Source organism: Haliaeetus leucocephalus, unplaced genomic scaffold (genome assembly GCF_000737465.1).
Source record: "Haliaeetus leucocephalus isolate CR32 unplaced genomic scaffold, Haliaeetus_leucocephalus-4.0 Scaffold136, whole genome shotgun sequence".
Taxonomy (NCBI): domain Eukaryota; kingdom Metazoa; phylum Chordata; class Aves; order Accipitriformes; family Accipitridae; genus Haliaeetus; species Haliaeetus leucocephalus.
Window position 1 is genome coordinate 1,992,156 of NW_010972572.1, and position 14,827 is coordinate 2,006,982.

General features: G+C 45.3%; 1 protein-coding gene across 1 annotated transcript in view; it reads right to left on the bottom strand.

Annotated features, from left to right (window-relative positions):
* CALN1 (calneuron 1) overlaps positions 1-14,827 on the bottom strand; it is a 108,299-nt gene that overhangs the window by 67,911 nt on the left and 25,561 nt on the right. The window contains exon 2 of the mRNA XM_010585917.1: positions 1,460-1,603. Within this exon, the coding sequence (XP_010584219.1) occupies positions 1,460-1,603 (144 nt within the window). The remainder of the gene's footprint in view (positions 1-1,459; positions 1,604-14,827) is intronic.

Sequence of the window (14,827 nt, forward strand, 5' to 3'; positions counted from 1 at the left end):
GTGCCAAAGTCTCAAGCCTGTGAGACCGAGAGTCAGGGAATAACTGGAGATGAATCAAAACTGGAAGCCAAGTCCACAGCACTCTTTCCAAAAAAGAGCAGAGTTTCGGTAAAAGACCCCGTGAATTGGCACCATGCTGAGTCTGGCCTTTGCAAAACCTAAAGAGAAATCACCTTGTCTGCTAGGAAAGGCCGGCAGAACATAACAAGGTGCAAACAATAATTTTTAGAGAAAATGCTTTTATATGTAATGGATTTATTTTTTTTTTCTTTTCTTTTAGGAATGAGATCATTTCAACAATGATCTTCTCTATCCACCAGGTTTTGCATTACTTTGTCTCCCTGTCTAGGGGAGATGCTGAACACACTTGAGCAGGCTGACAGCCTCTTCCCCAATTCCCCTGGCCTGATGAATATAGTTGTACCGTGCATCTCATGGGGGTATTCAACTCTGATATCCCCAGGGAGGCAGGAGACCTTCACCCCTGCTGCCACCATCTCCCATGGTCTCTGCTCTCAGCAGTCTCCCCAGGGATGCTGGCATCACATCAACTTGCCAGGCATCCCCTTTCAGACCAGGGCTGCATTCAGAACTCTGGTTTGGCATGATTTCATCTAACTTTGCATGTTGTTTCCACCCTGCTGCAGCCTCCTGCAGAAGGGTGGAAGAAGGTTGGATCCGCACCCCAGCTTCCCTGCACATTTCAGGCATCAGGAAAAGTCTCCCTTCCTGCTCTGACCAAGGACATTTTAAAGACACTCCGCTCATTGTGATCAGCTCTGATTGTAGCTTTGCAGCAGTTAAGAAGTCCCCCCTGGCTCCAGCATCCTGATCCTGCATTTCTCTCTTCCTGTTAATGGTGGGTTCTGTTTCTTTTATTACCTCTTTGTAATCGTTCGACGAGCTCTCACAGCAGGAGTTTGCTCAGAATTATTCCACCCTTCTAAACTTCTCCTCCAAAACCCATCAACGCTTCATTACAACACAGCACAGCTCCCATCCACAGCATCTTTTACTTGCAAGGAGCGGTGAGGCCACAGGACCAGGCAGCTTTGCTTGGTTGGGCGTTCAGGTCATGTCCCAGTAAGCGTCACTGGGCCAGATGCTGCCCAGGAATGCAAAGAGAAAGGTTACAACAGCCTTGCAAAAGACCACTTACAACTTTGCAGAGAAAGGTTGCAAGAGCTGGCCTGTCTTCACCCAGCCGTATCAGCTGGTGAAATAAAAGATGCTCCATCTCCCTTGCGTGGGTTGCCTGAGAGGCAGGTTTATCTACGGGAGGTTGATAGCTCACAGTCATCTGACTGTTCCTTGCTGTGGTGAAAGGCAAAGTTTCACAGCTTCCTCTCCAGACCTTCCTTGGTGACCGTAAATTATTTGAGCCAAAACCATGGGCTGCAATGCACTGGGAAAGGCCCCCTCCGCCAGTAACAGAGAAGAACCAACAGTGAGGACTTACCATCCATGTCAAGGCGTTGCATGATAATCGCCAGCTCCACCTCACTGGGCATGTATCCCAAGGAGCGCATTGCCATGCCCAGCTCCTGCTTCGATATAAAGCCATTCCCATCCCTGTCCAGCACCCGGAAAGCTTCACGGATTTCTGTAAGGGAGAAGGAAGAAGAGGGGAGTTGTTATGGTGGAGGACTCCCTGGTCAATGCATCTGCACACATGGGACACAGAAGCAGCATATATTGCCTTTTCTAATGTTAATGATGCACATTTGATCATTTCAAGTCAGTGTAATCATGATATGTTCATACACACATACACACTTATGTGTATGCAGTCATGCATGCATGCCTCTGTATGCAGGCAGATAAATACAACAACATCCACACTCAGGCTGCCTATTTTCTGCGCTAAATGTCATTGCAAAATTATTTATTCATTACACATTGAACTCCATTTCTTTCTGCAGCATCTGCCCCGGACTGCTGTGGGTGAACCATCCTGATCTACTGTAAAGTTTCCCTGCATATGGCTGCACGGCAAACCCCAGCTCCAGGGCCTTCTCTAGCAGCCCTTCTCCAAGCCCCTCAGCAAGTCTGCAAAGCAGATTTACTTTATGTCACACGGGCAGACCAAGCTCTAATTTTTTCCAACAAAACTGCCTCCTCTGCAGGGTACGGAGCTCTGCAGCCAAAGCCTGGATGCGCAGGTTCTCCTTTGTCTGATAAATGCGGATGTACATCTTTTAAACCATACCCAGGCAATTTCATTTCTCACTCCTCTTCACAGCTTTTCTCTAATGTATGACTGTTTTACAGCAATAAACAGCCTCAGATCAATAAAAATGCTGATGGCATCAAAGGAATCACTTCCATCATTCTTCCTCAGCCTGGCTCAGCTTCTGACATCTGACTTTGTTTTGCTTTTTAATTCTGGCACATCCCCCTCCAGCCTTTAACAGCCGCTCTCCACTCGTGCAGCACACCGAAGGACCCCCGCACACCTGCTACCTCGACAGCTCTGCGCGTTTCCCACTCCTCACAGACCTCTCAACTCGAAGCCCCACCACCAAGCTCCTCAGATCCGACTGTTGCGCATGCCAAACAGAAATTTTAACATTTCAGCCAGCTGGGAGCCTGTTTACTTGAAAGCGTTTAGTTGGAGACGGGGAGAGAAAGAGGTGGTGATTTCTTAGTTCTGGTTATACAGTCTTTGCACCATGCTGTGGAGAGGGAGGAATGAGGATATATGAAAAACCAGCACGCTGGGGCCTGCTGCAACTTTGCTCACAGGAGTTTAATCTTCACGTGAAAGCATTTCATTGGAGAAGTGGGAGAGAAAACTCAGCAGGCTTTTTTGGGGGAAAAGAAAACTAATTAAAAAATACTCCATTCTCTATCAGGAAACAGATCGGATGGAAAAAGTTTGGCCAGCTCTGGGTAATTCAGGCATTAAGCCTCAGACAAGAAGATATTCTCGGTCCTGCCATGGACTGCCAGCATGTCACCTCCCTCTGCCCTCTGCTCCCCAGGTGTGAGGGAGGCACCAGCCCTGCAGTGGGGCCACATGAAAGGTAACGGGTGGCCCTCGGTCCTCCCAAGAAAAAGCTGGGAGCGTCATAACCCACCAGGAAATGGTTTCAGTGACGTCTTTGCTAACAGGTTATTTAAAGCTTTACAATTCAAAGGCTGCTTCTAAATCACCTCACATCAAAGTTCACCACCTCCCTTGACAGCACCGGTGCGTTAGCAAAGTCTGCTCCAATTCCCGTGTGCTGCCTTCCACCGTGTGTAATACCCTGGTGATGTGCCAGGGCCAGGGCACCTCCGTGACCCACTGCTTAATCTTCACTGCAACTGTGGTTATCATAATGAAATATGATCAATTTTTAATCCAGCCAAAGAGCCCACTGATGCAAAAAGGGAAGATCCTATTAATTCCAATGAATATTGGGCCAGATCTATAATATCTACGTTTTGGGTTCAGGTACGCATCAGCTGTGGCTTCTCTAAACTTAAATGCTTCACCTTGTCTCCCTGCCAGCCCAAGCTGGTGTAAGCTCGGTGATACGCAAAGATGGTGATGCTGTTCAAAGCAAGCTCAGCTGGAAGTATTGGTACATAATGCAAAGAGCCTTCGGAGTAGGAACGAATCCCATTAGACACTGCCAGCTGTAGTGAAATCTATTTTCATAAGCTGTGCTGAAAGCTAAAGTGCAGTAAATATTACATCGAAATCAATTAATTTTAAAATAAACTTTTGACAGCTGAAGACGAAAGAACTAAAAATATTGCAGGGAGCTGAGAAAGTATTTTAGAAAATAAAATATGAGTCTACCTTCAGAAAAGTTTACACGTGAGTTAGACTGATCCAAATTACATGAATAAATTACATCTGTACAGGGGCTCTGCTGCAGGATATCTGAATGCCAACGTCTAGTGAGTATCCTCTCCCGATGCACTGATTTTAGAAGGCACGTTTAATAGCACTGCAACCTATGAGCAGAGGAGAACTCAACTCAATCAGAGGAGAAAACCCCACACATTTGGGGTCCAGCTCTGTTCCATATCTCTCAGAAACCTGAACTTTTGACCAAGCCTCAAACATCCTTCACCCATCAACTCCCGACCCCAAATGGAGCTTTTTTTACTCATCACTCTATAAATACCACTTGTGCAGAAGTATATTTGAAGAGCTATTTATAGGCTGAACACACTGTACACGAAGCAGCTGTGACCTCCGTCAGTGCCTCCTCTTTATCTTTACATGTAACGCCACCTCCTTATCAGCTTTTCTTTACAGTGATTCTTTCTCCTCCAACATACTCATGAGTGCTGTCCTGCACAGCACCCAGAGTGTGAGCCACAGGCCTGAGCATCTGTCCCAAACACAGCCCCACCAGCAATCCCCACCAGCGCTGCCCAGGACCTGGTCCCAAACAGCAGTCCATGAACCTGTGGCACCCTGGCTAGCCCTCACCTTTATTTCCAGCTGTTAAATTTCATTACCCACAGCTAAAAATACATCAGCACTTTCCCGATACGACTTTTCCAGAGAAGTCACCATGGCAACTGATGCTCCTGGCTCAGAACTGGGAGCGGATGTGGTCCATGGAGTAAGTCTCTCAAGAAAGACATTGCTGGGGCTTGGGAGAAACTTTGAGACCTCTTCCATTTCTGCTGGAAGCTACTCTGCATAGGGATGCTTTACCCTGATCAAGAAAAGCAGAGCCCTGTTTTGTCTTTAAAAGGAATAGTCCAGATAACAGGGTGCAGGTATTAGAGCCATGCTGTCCCAGCAGCTGCTTTTCTCCTTGCCCAGCCTGGATGGCAGCAGAGCCTCTACATCCAACCAAGCACATACACTTGGATTACACCTCCCCTGGGGTGTTAGCAATACTAATATGTATTCCCCTTTCCACTATATAGTATCTTCTTTTACTCCAGAATCTAGGCAGTTGACACAGAACTATATTAGACAATGAAAGGTAGAAAAAAGAGAAAACATAGAAAGATTTAGAGAACAGAAAGTAGCCCATTTTGCTGGTGATAGCACTGGCCTGAGCCTCAGGAAACATCACTTTTCAAGGAGCCCGGGCTAGGACCTGAGTGCTCTTCTCCACAGCTCAGTTTCTCCAGCCCCTGGGAACAGCGATACTGCTCCTCTATACAAGGTGATTTCAACATGAAGGTGCTCACCTGACAGCCAGTGACTATTAGCAGCACTAAAGCATCTCAGTCCCCCAATTAATTCAAACAGCACTAGCAAGCAGTGCTACTGCAGAGAAAGACTTTGTCAGATGGACCATACACGATGCTTAACACTGAATATCGTTCAAGTGAACAAGGGGAGAGAAGGGATCAGCATCTGGCCTCACCCTAACTGACATCTTTGTTAATGATCTTGAAGAGGGAGTGGTCACAACATTAATTAACTTCCCAAATAATACAAGGCTGGAAAGAATTCCCGGGACAAAAAGTCCAGCAAGGAGGAAAGAGTGCTGTGTGAATCGGCCAAGATTTTGGAGCAGAAGGGCCCTCGCCTGAGAGTCAGCTGGGCCAAGGCAGGTATAGGGAGCTGGGTTTGAAGGCACATTTCTCAGGGAAGTTTAGCCTGATGTTCTTCCCCAGGTGAGGATTTATGTTCCATGGGAGTCGAGAGCACAGCACTCCCTTCTCAGAGTTATTTCAGCATTTAAAAGGTGGGTGTGGGGGGGGGGGGGGGGTTGCTTTTAATTCATTCTCCCTCTTTCTACACATTAACAGCTCCACCTTCCAGCTTCCCTATTACGGAGCACATAACCATCCAATTACCACCCTCCCCCCTCCTCTGGGAAGAAAGAAAGAAAGGAAGAATCGGGGAAACGATTTTTTTTCATTACCTTTCTGAAGGGCACAAACAAGCCTGCTGTCAGAGTCGGACATGACACCCAGCCTAGCAAGTCATTAATTCTCTCCATCTGCATCCCGAAAAGACGTCCTCACCCACCTGCTCACATCGCACCCGCTCCAGCCCTTCCCTGCAAAACCTCTCTGCACTCCTGGCCGCCCTGGGCAAGCAGGAGCCTGACCTTGCGCTCTCTTCCCCGGCTCATCCCTGCTCCATGTTCAGTAGCAGGTTTATTTACAGATGATTTCCCTCTGACTGGTAACTAGAGGCAACCATCATTATTTTTGTTTTGCTTCTTGAATGAGAATGAATCATGATTCTCCGGGAAATAAATTCAGCCTGAGCCGTCGGTGTCCACTAGCTACCCTCGGGTGCTGCAGATGGTTTCAGGTTATCTCACTGGGTATAAATATCATCACAAAAATTTTGTAATTACACTGTAACTACCACACCCCAAGTGCACAGTAATTACCATCAGAGTCCTATATGGTTCTTTTCATTAGTATGATAAAAGAAGAAATATCACCACCCGAAATCTTGCAAGTCATCTCATTCACTTAATTACAGGTTTGGGCACCAAAGTACAAACTGAATGATCTAAAAGCTGCAAATAGCATGTCCTTGAGTGAACTGTTAAGTGAGTCTCGTAACTACTATGTCTGTTTAAAAAAATGGAAATTTCCATCCCTCCATCTGCTATTCTTACGCTTGTTTTTTTGCTGCAAATTGCAACTAAGTGTCAAAATAACTACCTTTTTCATCTAATGGAAACGCCACCCTCCCCCCCCCAACATATTCCAATTGAAAGTGTCAAAATATTTCACTCAATCTCAGCAAAACAGTTCAGCATCCCCAGATCATAACTGTTTTGCTGCAACCTGGAGTTGCATCTACCTGAATGGCTGCAGCGTTTTGCCAAGGCTCAGGCACCAAGTCCTGTCAGAATCACCAAAAACATGCAAGGACCAAGGCTGCAGCTGGAAATGGGGCACAAACACCCGGGTTTAATAGTGGCCCTGGTGCTACAGCAGCTCAGATAGACACAGTTATGCCGAATGGGCAAAGCAAACCACTGCTAGTCAACTTCACAAAGTATCTCAGCTCAGAAAGGTCTGCCTGAAAGCTATGTGTCTCATCTTGGTTTTCCTTAGAGGGACTTTTTCATACATAATTTGGCAGATTTTTTTTTCCCCTTCCGCAGGAAAAAATGATTTGTGGAAATGACATTTCCTATGGTTATGTTCCCAAACACATTTAACACTTGCCAAGTAACCTGCAGGAACACCCCGTTACCATTTAAATGCACAACATAAATACGATCTGCTGCTACTAGATACTCTTTTAAATAGAAGCTTCTAGTGCAAGCAACACTGGCTGGATTGGGAATACCTGAGGATATTTACTGTGAGGGCAGGCTGGCATGGACAGCAGCACTCAAACGCCTTCGCACAAGGCTGCTTCGAAAATGTGGCTGTGTCCCTTCTGCAGGAGGCACACGCTGAGCAGCATGTCATTGCACGAGCCCTGTGGCATCGCATGGAGCCAGCGGGGAAGAGTGGTGCTGAAAGCCAGCTGCCAGAAGAATTTGGCAAAATAGCAACTTCTACTCTTCCCTATAAATTTCCCTACTGTGGTCAGAATTTCATCCAGGAGACAAGCAGGGCTCCCCTTCAGCTCCTCCCAATGCCAATAGAAGGATGCATGGGGTTGGAGATGCTGTGCTGGGGCCCCCACCACTAAATAATGCAGAACGATCAAGTTTCTGGTGCCTAAGAAAGGTATAGGCTGGTCCTGAGTGGTGAGGGATGAACTCAGAATGAAAGAAGCAAGGAGGAGGTCGGAGAGGGTGCAAATGGCCAGGCTGCCAGGTGAGAGAAGAGCAGACCTCGGCTCACGGAGGTGCTTTGATTTCCATCTGTGATGCACTGAGAAGGGCAGGAAGGTGGAGGGGACATCCCAGGGACAGAGAAAAGTTATTTCAGGTGAAGAGCAATATTGGTCTAAGAACAAATGGATATGAGCAAATTTAACCTGACAATTAGAAGAAAGTTTCAGAGGTGAGCAGTAACAGCAGCATTTCAAAATGGGGCTTCACCCATTCTGGGCAGCTTTGGTTTCTGTGACCAAGTCACCTCTAGCAGTAGGAACTGGCTTCAGGGACATCTTCCAGCTCATGTCCCTGTTCCTCAGCATGCTAAGAAAATTTTTACTCCAAGTGTATCAGGGCATACTGCAGCAGTCAGCATAAACCCAAGGTGATTTCATGTTAATTCTTACATGAGGGATCACATACTGAGGTTCGTCATCTGCCAATCCCTGTTTGAAAACTTTGCTCAGATCTCTGGCCCTCCTGATATATTGCTGCATCCTTGGCTCTGTGGTTCCACTCTCTCAACCAAACGGTTTATAACATGAGTCTTTTTTTGAGCATCCACAATCAAACAAGTCATTATAAATAGCAGCATTAGGATGGGTGTTGGCTGCATAAGCAAATGTCTCATTTCTATTCATTGGAGGGAAAGCATCTTTTTAAAGGTCTCAGCATTTTATGCAAGATTCCACTGCATATCACTGTCATTCTGCAGGAGATGGATGTGGAGCCAGCACTGCACCTCATGCCAGTTCCAGAGGGGCGTTTTGGTCTCCTGGCACAACCCATGGGACCCTGCGTGCCTGCAGGCACATTGGGTGGGGTATTCAATGCAACCATCAGGAGATACCTTTCTTTTGAGTCGTTCCACACACAAACCCCTCCATCTAAGAGAAAGCAGAGGGCTGTGTACCTCCAAACACACAGATTGGGACAATACAGGTAAATCCAGAGAGTTCTACAAGACCTGCACATTCTCCTCTTGTGCTTCTTTTGTTCTTCTCCTGTCATGGATTATTTTGCTGCTGAAAAATACCATGGAAACAGCCCCAGAGGCCCACACCTTGTTTATCTCCAGGCAGGTGCAGCTCAGCCACTGCACACTGTTGCTGGAAGCCACTTCTGCCCTTGCTTGGACCATGTGCTGGCTGAGCTTATGGGCCTCTCCAGCTCTGTTCTCTGTGATGGGACTGTTACCAAGGTGGGCAGTCAGACTTCGGCATTTTATGAGGCTTTCTGGAAGTGGTGTAACCCAGGATGTTCAAGGTAGGGTAAAAATTCATTACTCATTCTTGACAGACAAGAAAAAGAAAAAAAAAAGGAAAAGGAGAAAGAAACAAAGAGAAAGAGAAAAAGAAAGAGAAAGAGAAAGAGAAAAAAGAGAAAGAGAAAAAGAAAGAGAAAACCAACTAACAATGAAAGATGATCACCACCATGAAAGCAGATAAATTTAAGATGCACGCTACAACTTTTGTTTACAACTTAAGAACCTGCTACTAAAAAGGTGAATAAGGAGAGAATAGATTTCCACTGTTTTCCAAAGAAACCTCCATCTCCTCTTTCACTAGTTCTTTTTATTAGGAAACAATCTTTATCCTTCCCTCATCCTTTACACACAGCAGGCACAAAACATTTTCCCTCCCATGACACTAAACCACTTCAGAGAACCTCTGCACAGTACCTATTCTCCTGGGAACAGCTGAGCCACGTAGAGAATTTAACTTCAGATTTTTTTATGCTGCCTAGACATAAACCTATAATATCTGGGAGCTGCTGATTTAGTTTATTGACATCAATATTCAATTCATCATCAGAAGTGAAACATTTGCTGGATATAAATGGGTAATGAGCTTAGGACCCTACCCTGGAGCATCTCAGAGAACGAGAGTGATTTGATTCAAGATTGCTTGGGGACAACTCACATTAATGTTGAAGAGATAATGGCTGCCCATCTTTTTTGTTTTTTAATATATATAATTTGCATCCTGTACTGATTTACTGCTAGAACAGTCTTCATACATTTCTTACCAAAATGAGAGTTTCAGCCTGCAGTCTTGCCTGGCAATAACTGCGTAGGAAATATAACCTCTCCCTCTTTCCCCAGACTTTGCAAAGGTGGCTTAATTAGACTTTGAGCACTCTCTGTTGGAAATTTACTGCCCAATATTCAAATGTAGGTACCTGCCATTTAGAATAATGTCCTCGAAACAGCTATGTGGAGACCCATTTGTTTCGAGTGTCTCAAACACCCAGAGAGTTGGCTCTGACAAAGATGATAAGTTGGCATCCTTCTTCCCATCGCAAAATGACCATCGAGTCAGGACAGGCAGTACCTGTGGCAAGTTTTACTGGAGTTCGATTGCTTTCCCAGTCCCTCTGCCTTTAATTAACTTCCACATGGCTACCCAGTGGCACATTAAACCCAACTTAATATGTTCTTACTATCGTTATACTAAGAGCCAGAGAAGCATCTTGGTCCCTGGCAGCAGCTGCTCAGGACTTAGGAGATGAGCCCACACGCCTCTAAGTCCATGGTGAGATATTGCTCGTTGCTCTTCCACCGACTCCTCCAGGTGGGACGGGAGCAGCACCTTCAGCTTCCCCCTAGTCCCTTCCCACTCAGCAGATTTATCACCTGGCCCTGGGATTTATTCCCACTACTTATTTCTCTGGTATCACCACCCAAGGTAAGAGACTGGCCCTTGGAAGGACCACGCTATACCTATGATTTAATGCTTTTCAGTTCAAATTTGTCTGTTTGCGTGCATTTTCTGTTCCCCAAGTCCCAGGATCTACCTCATCCCAGAAAAAGACAGTTTTTCTCCTTAAAAGCCAAAGTGATTATAACACATAAATTGCTTCACTGAGAGCATATCTTGTGAACAGGAGCTCGGCAAAACAAATCTGATTTTAATGCACCCTCTCCAGTTCTCCTTCTTCAACATTTCAAGGCTCAGGAGTACAAGCTTCATCCTACAAGCAACAATCCTGGCTCAAAAGGAGGAAAAATACAGAGCTCTATTTTGAAATGAAACTTTCTGGGAAGCACTCAATAACACCAGAAATGCTGTCTTGGTCCGAGTGCCAGAGATAAACTGTAATTTCTGCTATTTATGCACAGAAACTCAAGTTCTAATTCAGTGAATTAAATTCTTATTTTTTCCCTTGCTTTGGGCCAGTTTTCCCCCCTTATTTTCCCTTCCAGTTGCACAGTAAAAATGGGTATCTCTTTATCTTCTCTGGCTGACAATCACTATAGTCTCCGAATTCTGCTGAGCACTTTCACCTCAAAGTGATCTTCATATGTCCACAAATCCCTGAGAAACCAGTCACAGCCTTACAGAAGAGCCAGGCTGTATCCCCTGCTCCTCATTACCTGAACCCTGCAGCACCAATGCTCCACCACCTCCACTGACACCTATTAATTACACTGGAAATTCCCTTAGTTACCCAAACAGATTCAGAATTGCCATCAGATAAGGAAGACTGTTTTGAAGACCAGATAAAACCAAAGGTTGCAAGCTCTCAGTAATGCAGACAGATGTGAGAGCTCATTGCAGGAGAAGGGAAAAGAACAGCGATGGAGCAACCCTGGATGGAGGCAGGAGGGATGCAGGCAGGAGGGATGCGGCAGAGGCACTGCCCGAAACGTGAGCTCTGCCGGGTGGTAAATTGCAATCCTGCGCTTGGTTGGGTTTTGGGCAGCTCGGCTGTGCACTGCCTCTTCCTCAGCCTCATGGCAGCCGTGATCAAGCCACAATGGATCAAAAGGGTTAATTTCAAATACTCCGGCAGAAAGAAAGGTGAGGAAAATACTGAAATAATCTGCCCTTCAGTTTGCTTTTCTTTTGGTGGCTTTGCAGTGTAACAAAACCAAAGCTAATCTATCATTCCTGTTCAGGAATGGTTTCCAGAAAAGGCTTCACCGCAGTGAAGTCCCAATATTTCATGGCCATGTTATTTAATATTTTAAAAAGTTAAATCATAAATTCAAACCAAAATATTTCAGCATTACTGAAATGAAGCTCTTCTATTATTTTCAGTTGAAAGGGCCATTGTCAACAGGGAATGTAATCAAATCTGCATTTTTCTGATGGAAAATGTTTCCACCGGAAGAATTACAATCAGCTCGAGCTCCCCAGCTCCCTCCATGCTTTTTGGTCCAAGTTTATTGCTTTACAAAGTATAAAGCAATTTAAGACAGCTTCTCCCACCCTGACTGCAAAGCATCATTGGAACATACTCGTTGAGGGACAGGAAGCACCAAAATGTGCCACAGCAATGCTTTCAGCCCATATGCAAAACTAATATAGCTTCAGCTCTTTTTTTAGCAATTCCAAAGTATTTCCTTGTGCAGATAGCAGAAAACTCATTGCAAATCACTAAAAAAATCTGAATTTTGCCCTGGAGTTACATTATCTGAGATTTTCATTCTCTCTGGCTGAAGGTACATCTATAACACCAGAAGTTATTCTGATACTGTATTAAGATCTATTGGAAGGGAATGGAATTGCTGTGGTCTTTATCTCTGGGCAGCATCCAGCCACATGTCCTGGCATATGGGACATGATCTATTATTCTGCATTTGTTAACACCAACCTGTTGTCTGGCTGATACGGTATTGTCTTAGACCAGGGCTCCCAGGCTGTCATACAAAAACCGTAAGGGGAGCTCTGCCTACTCAGGCTGCCCAAAGACCCTCATCAAAGAGCTGAAAATTTGCTCCTGAGCAGGTCTGCAACCCTATGCAAAGTCAGAGGAGTTGCTGCAGGGGTCAGGGTGAGACCCAAACAAATCTCCTTCCCAAATCATGTCCAAAATCCCAGAGGTACTCCTTCAGCTCATGCACTGCTGGGGTGGCTTATGGCCCAAGACCCTGCAACTGGGAGGAGAAAGAAAGGGATTTTCAGAATATTTCTTGCTAAGTTAACTTCAAAAAGTCTGGTGTGCATCCACACAAGCCTCACCCAGGATGTGCTGGCTAAAGACAAGGTCACCAATCAGTCCCAGGGTTTTTCTGAACCAAGCCATGCCCAGTCTAATTTCCAGCCAAAAAAATCAGACAGACATGCTGTAAAGCCAGTTTAAAAAATCCACCACTGGAAATGTAAATGGATAATTGAAAGCTGCTCACTGCTATGAACAAATTTACTCTAGTGATCTGGAGACTTACATTTCTGAAGGAGATTAAGTGAAGCATGTCAGGTCACTGAGATCTGGAGAGACCTGCTCAGGACCCTCAAGATGTGAAAGGTTTCGCCTGCAAATCCAGAGAGAGCTTTTACTTATAAAGTGCTTAAGCATAGGTATAGGAGAAATTTTTCTGGTTTTCTTTTCACTATGTTTATCTTTTGCAGAAAACAGGAAAAATGCTGTATTAAAAACCTTGCATCTTCCAAACATTCCAGGAGGGGGATTGAAATATTTGCATTTCTTTCCTGTTTGGTTATTTGAATGAAACTGCAGTCTCTACATATCAAAGGCACATAAAAATAAAGCATTCCTAAGAATAAATCTCTGTACTTTTTCTGTGCTGTGTACCTGAAAGCAGTCCTTGAGAATTCAATTGTAAAATATGTGTTGGAGGCAGGCACAGACAATCCAGCTTAAAAAGGGATTTCTTTACTCACAAGCTTTAAAGGCATTTTAAATAATGTTGAAGAATTTATTTATTTTCTACCTTTCAGTAAGATTTTTTTCTCTTTTTTTCCCTGTCCCAAAAGTAGGAATGAGTTTGGCAACTCCTTTTCTGGTGAAATGAAGAGAAACATTGCTGGCCTGATGGAAGGGAAATGAGATTCGGGCCCTTTGCTAGTACTGACTGCTTGACTGGGACACCAAAAAAGACAACCTAATTATTTTACTCCTTGCAGATCATCAGATCCGTTGGGGTGAGGACAGCAGTTGGCAGAGCAACCTTGCTCTGGTTCTCCAAGGTTTAAGACTCTCTGAAGCGATTCACAGTGGTGTAGATGACTGTTAAATCCTCCCCAGGTCATGTTTCTTTACTAACCAAATCCTGGGAGCAGCCCAAGAAGCCCCTCTATGGTACATTAAATGTAAGACAAGGGGAACCCGAAGGTTTCTGCCTCTGGTTCAAGATGAAGCTGGTTCTCTCCTTTGAGGGACAAGCTTTGGGGAAAACACACTGAAGTTCACACATCAGACCCAAGAGTGATTCTCCCAGGCCATACCCAGGGTCTACCCACCTCCCCACCCCACATCTGACAGTGGTACCCATATGATGGTGGAGTTGGCAGCTTGTTCCCTCTGTAGAGCCTGCTCTAAGCCTTGAGATATTTCAATTTTCAAGAAGCCAGTGCCAACAGGCAATAATGTCCCAGTAAGTGTTTGCCTCCTCTGGCTGGTGCAGTGAAACACATTAAAAAAAAAATGCATCTTTTAGGGCTAAAACATCCATTTTACACTGCAGAGCAGGCTCAATGCCTGCTTTTTCCAGCCAGTGCTCACTGGAGCCAGTGCTCCTTCTGGGAGGCTGGCACTTTAGTACCCATGACCAAAAATCCAGCTCTTCTTACAGCTGTTAGGTTGTACCTGCTATACACACCATGGAGGCATCCTATGTTTGGGTGAGGACACCAGAATTTCCAGAAAAGGCTGAATTAGTTGAGAAACAGCCTTTATTTTGTAACTTTAAGAGTAAACTCGGCACTTCACACCACTGCATTTCTGGCTCACCCCACTCTTCTTTAGGGCAGTCAGTCTGTGCACTGAACACTAAAACTGCACACCTCACAAAGCAAGCTCTGGAGGCTTGGAGACATCTTCATCTCCTCTTGGCCGCAGCTCTTCCACCAGCGGCCTTCAGCCAGCCTACAGGACACCATCCACTAGACCACAAGTGTTCTGGGGAGCGCAGCTCCTCATTTCTGGTTCTTACTAATACATTGCTTTGCCGTGAATTAAATATTTCAGGCATTTAATCGGATACAGGAAGAATATCACCAAAAGGAGGAATGAGATGTTGGTAATAGAGAGAGAAGAGGTCTTCCTTCCCTTGCCTGCAAGAGCTGCTCTCTTCCCTGCCAGGGTGAGCTCACTGTCCAAGATGCAGGTCCTTCAAGCTATGACGTGACTCCTCACCTCTAACTCGC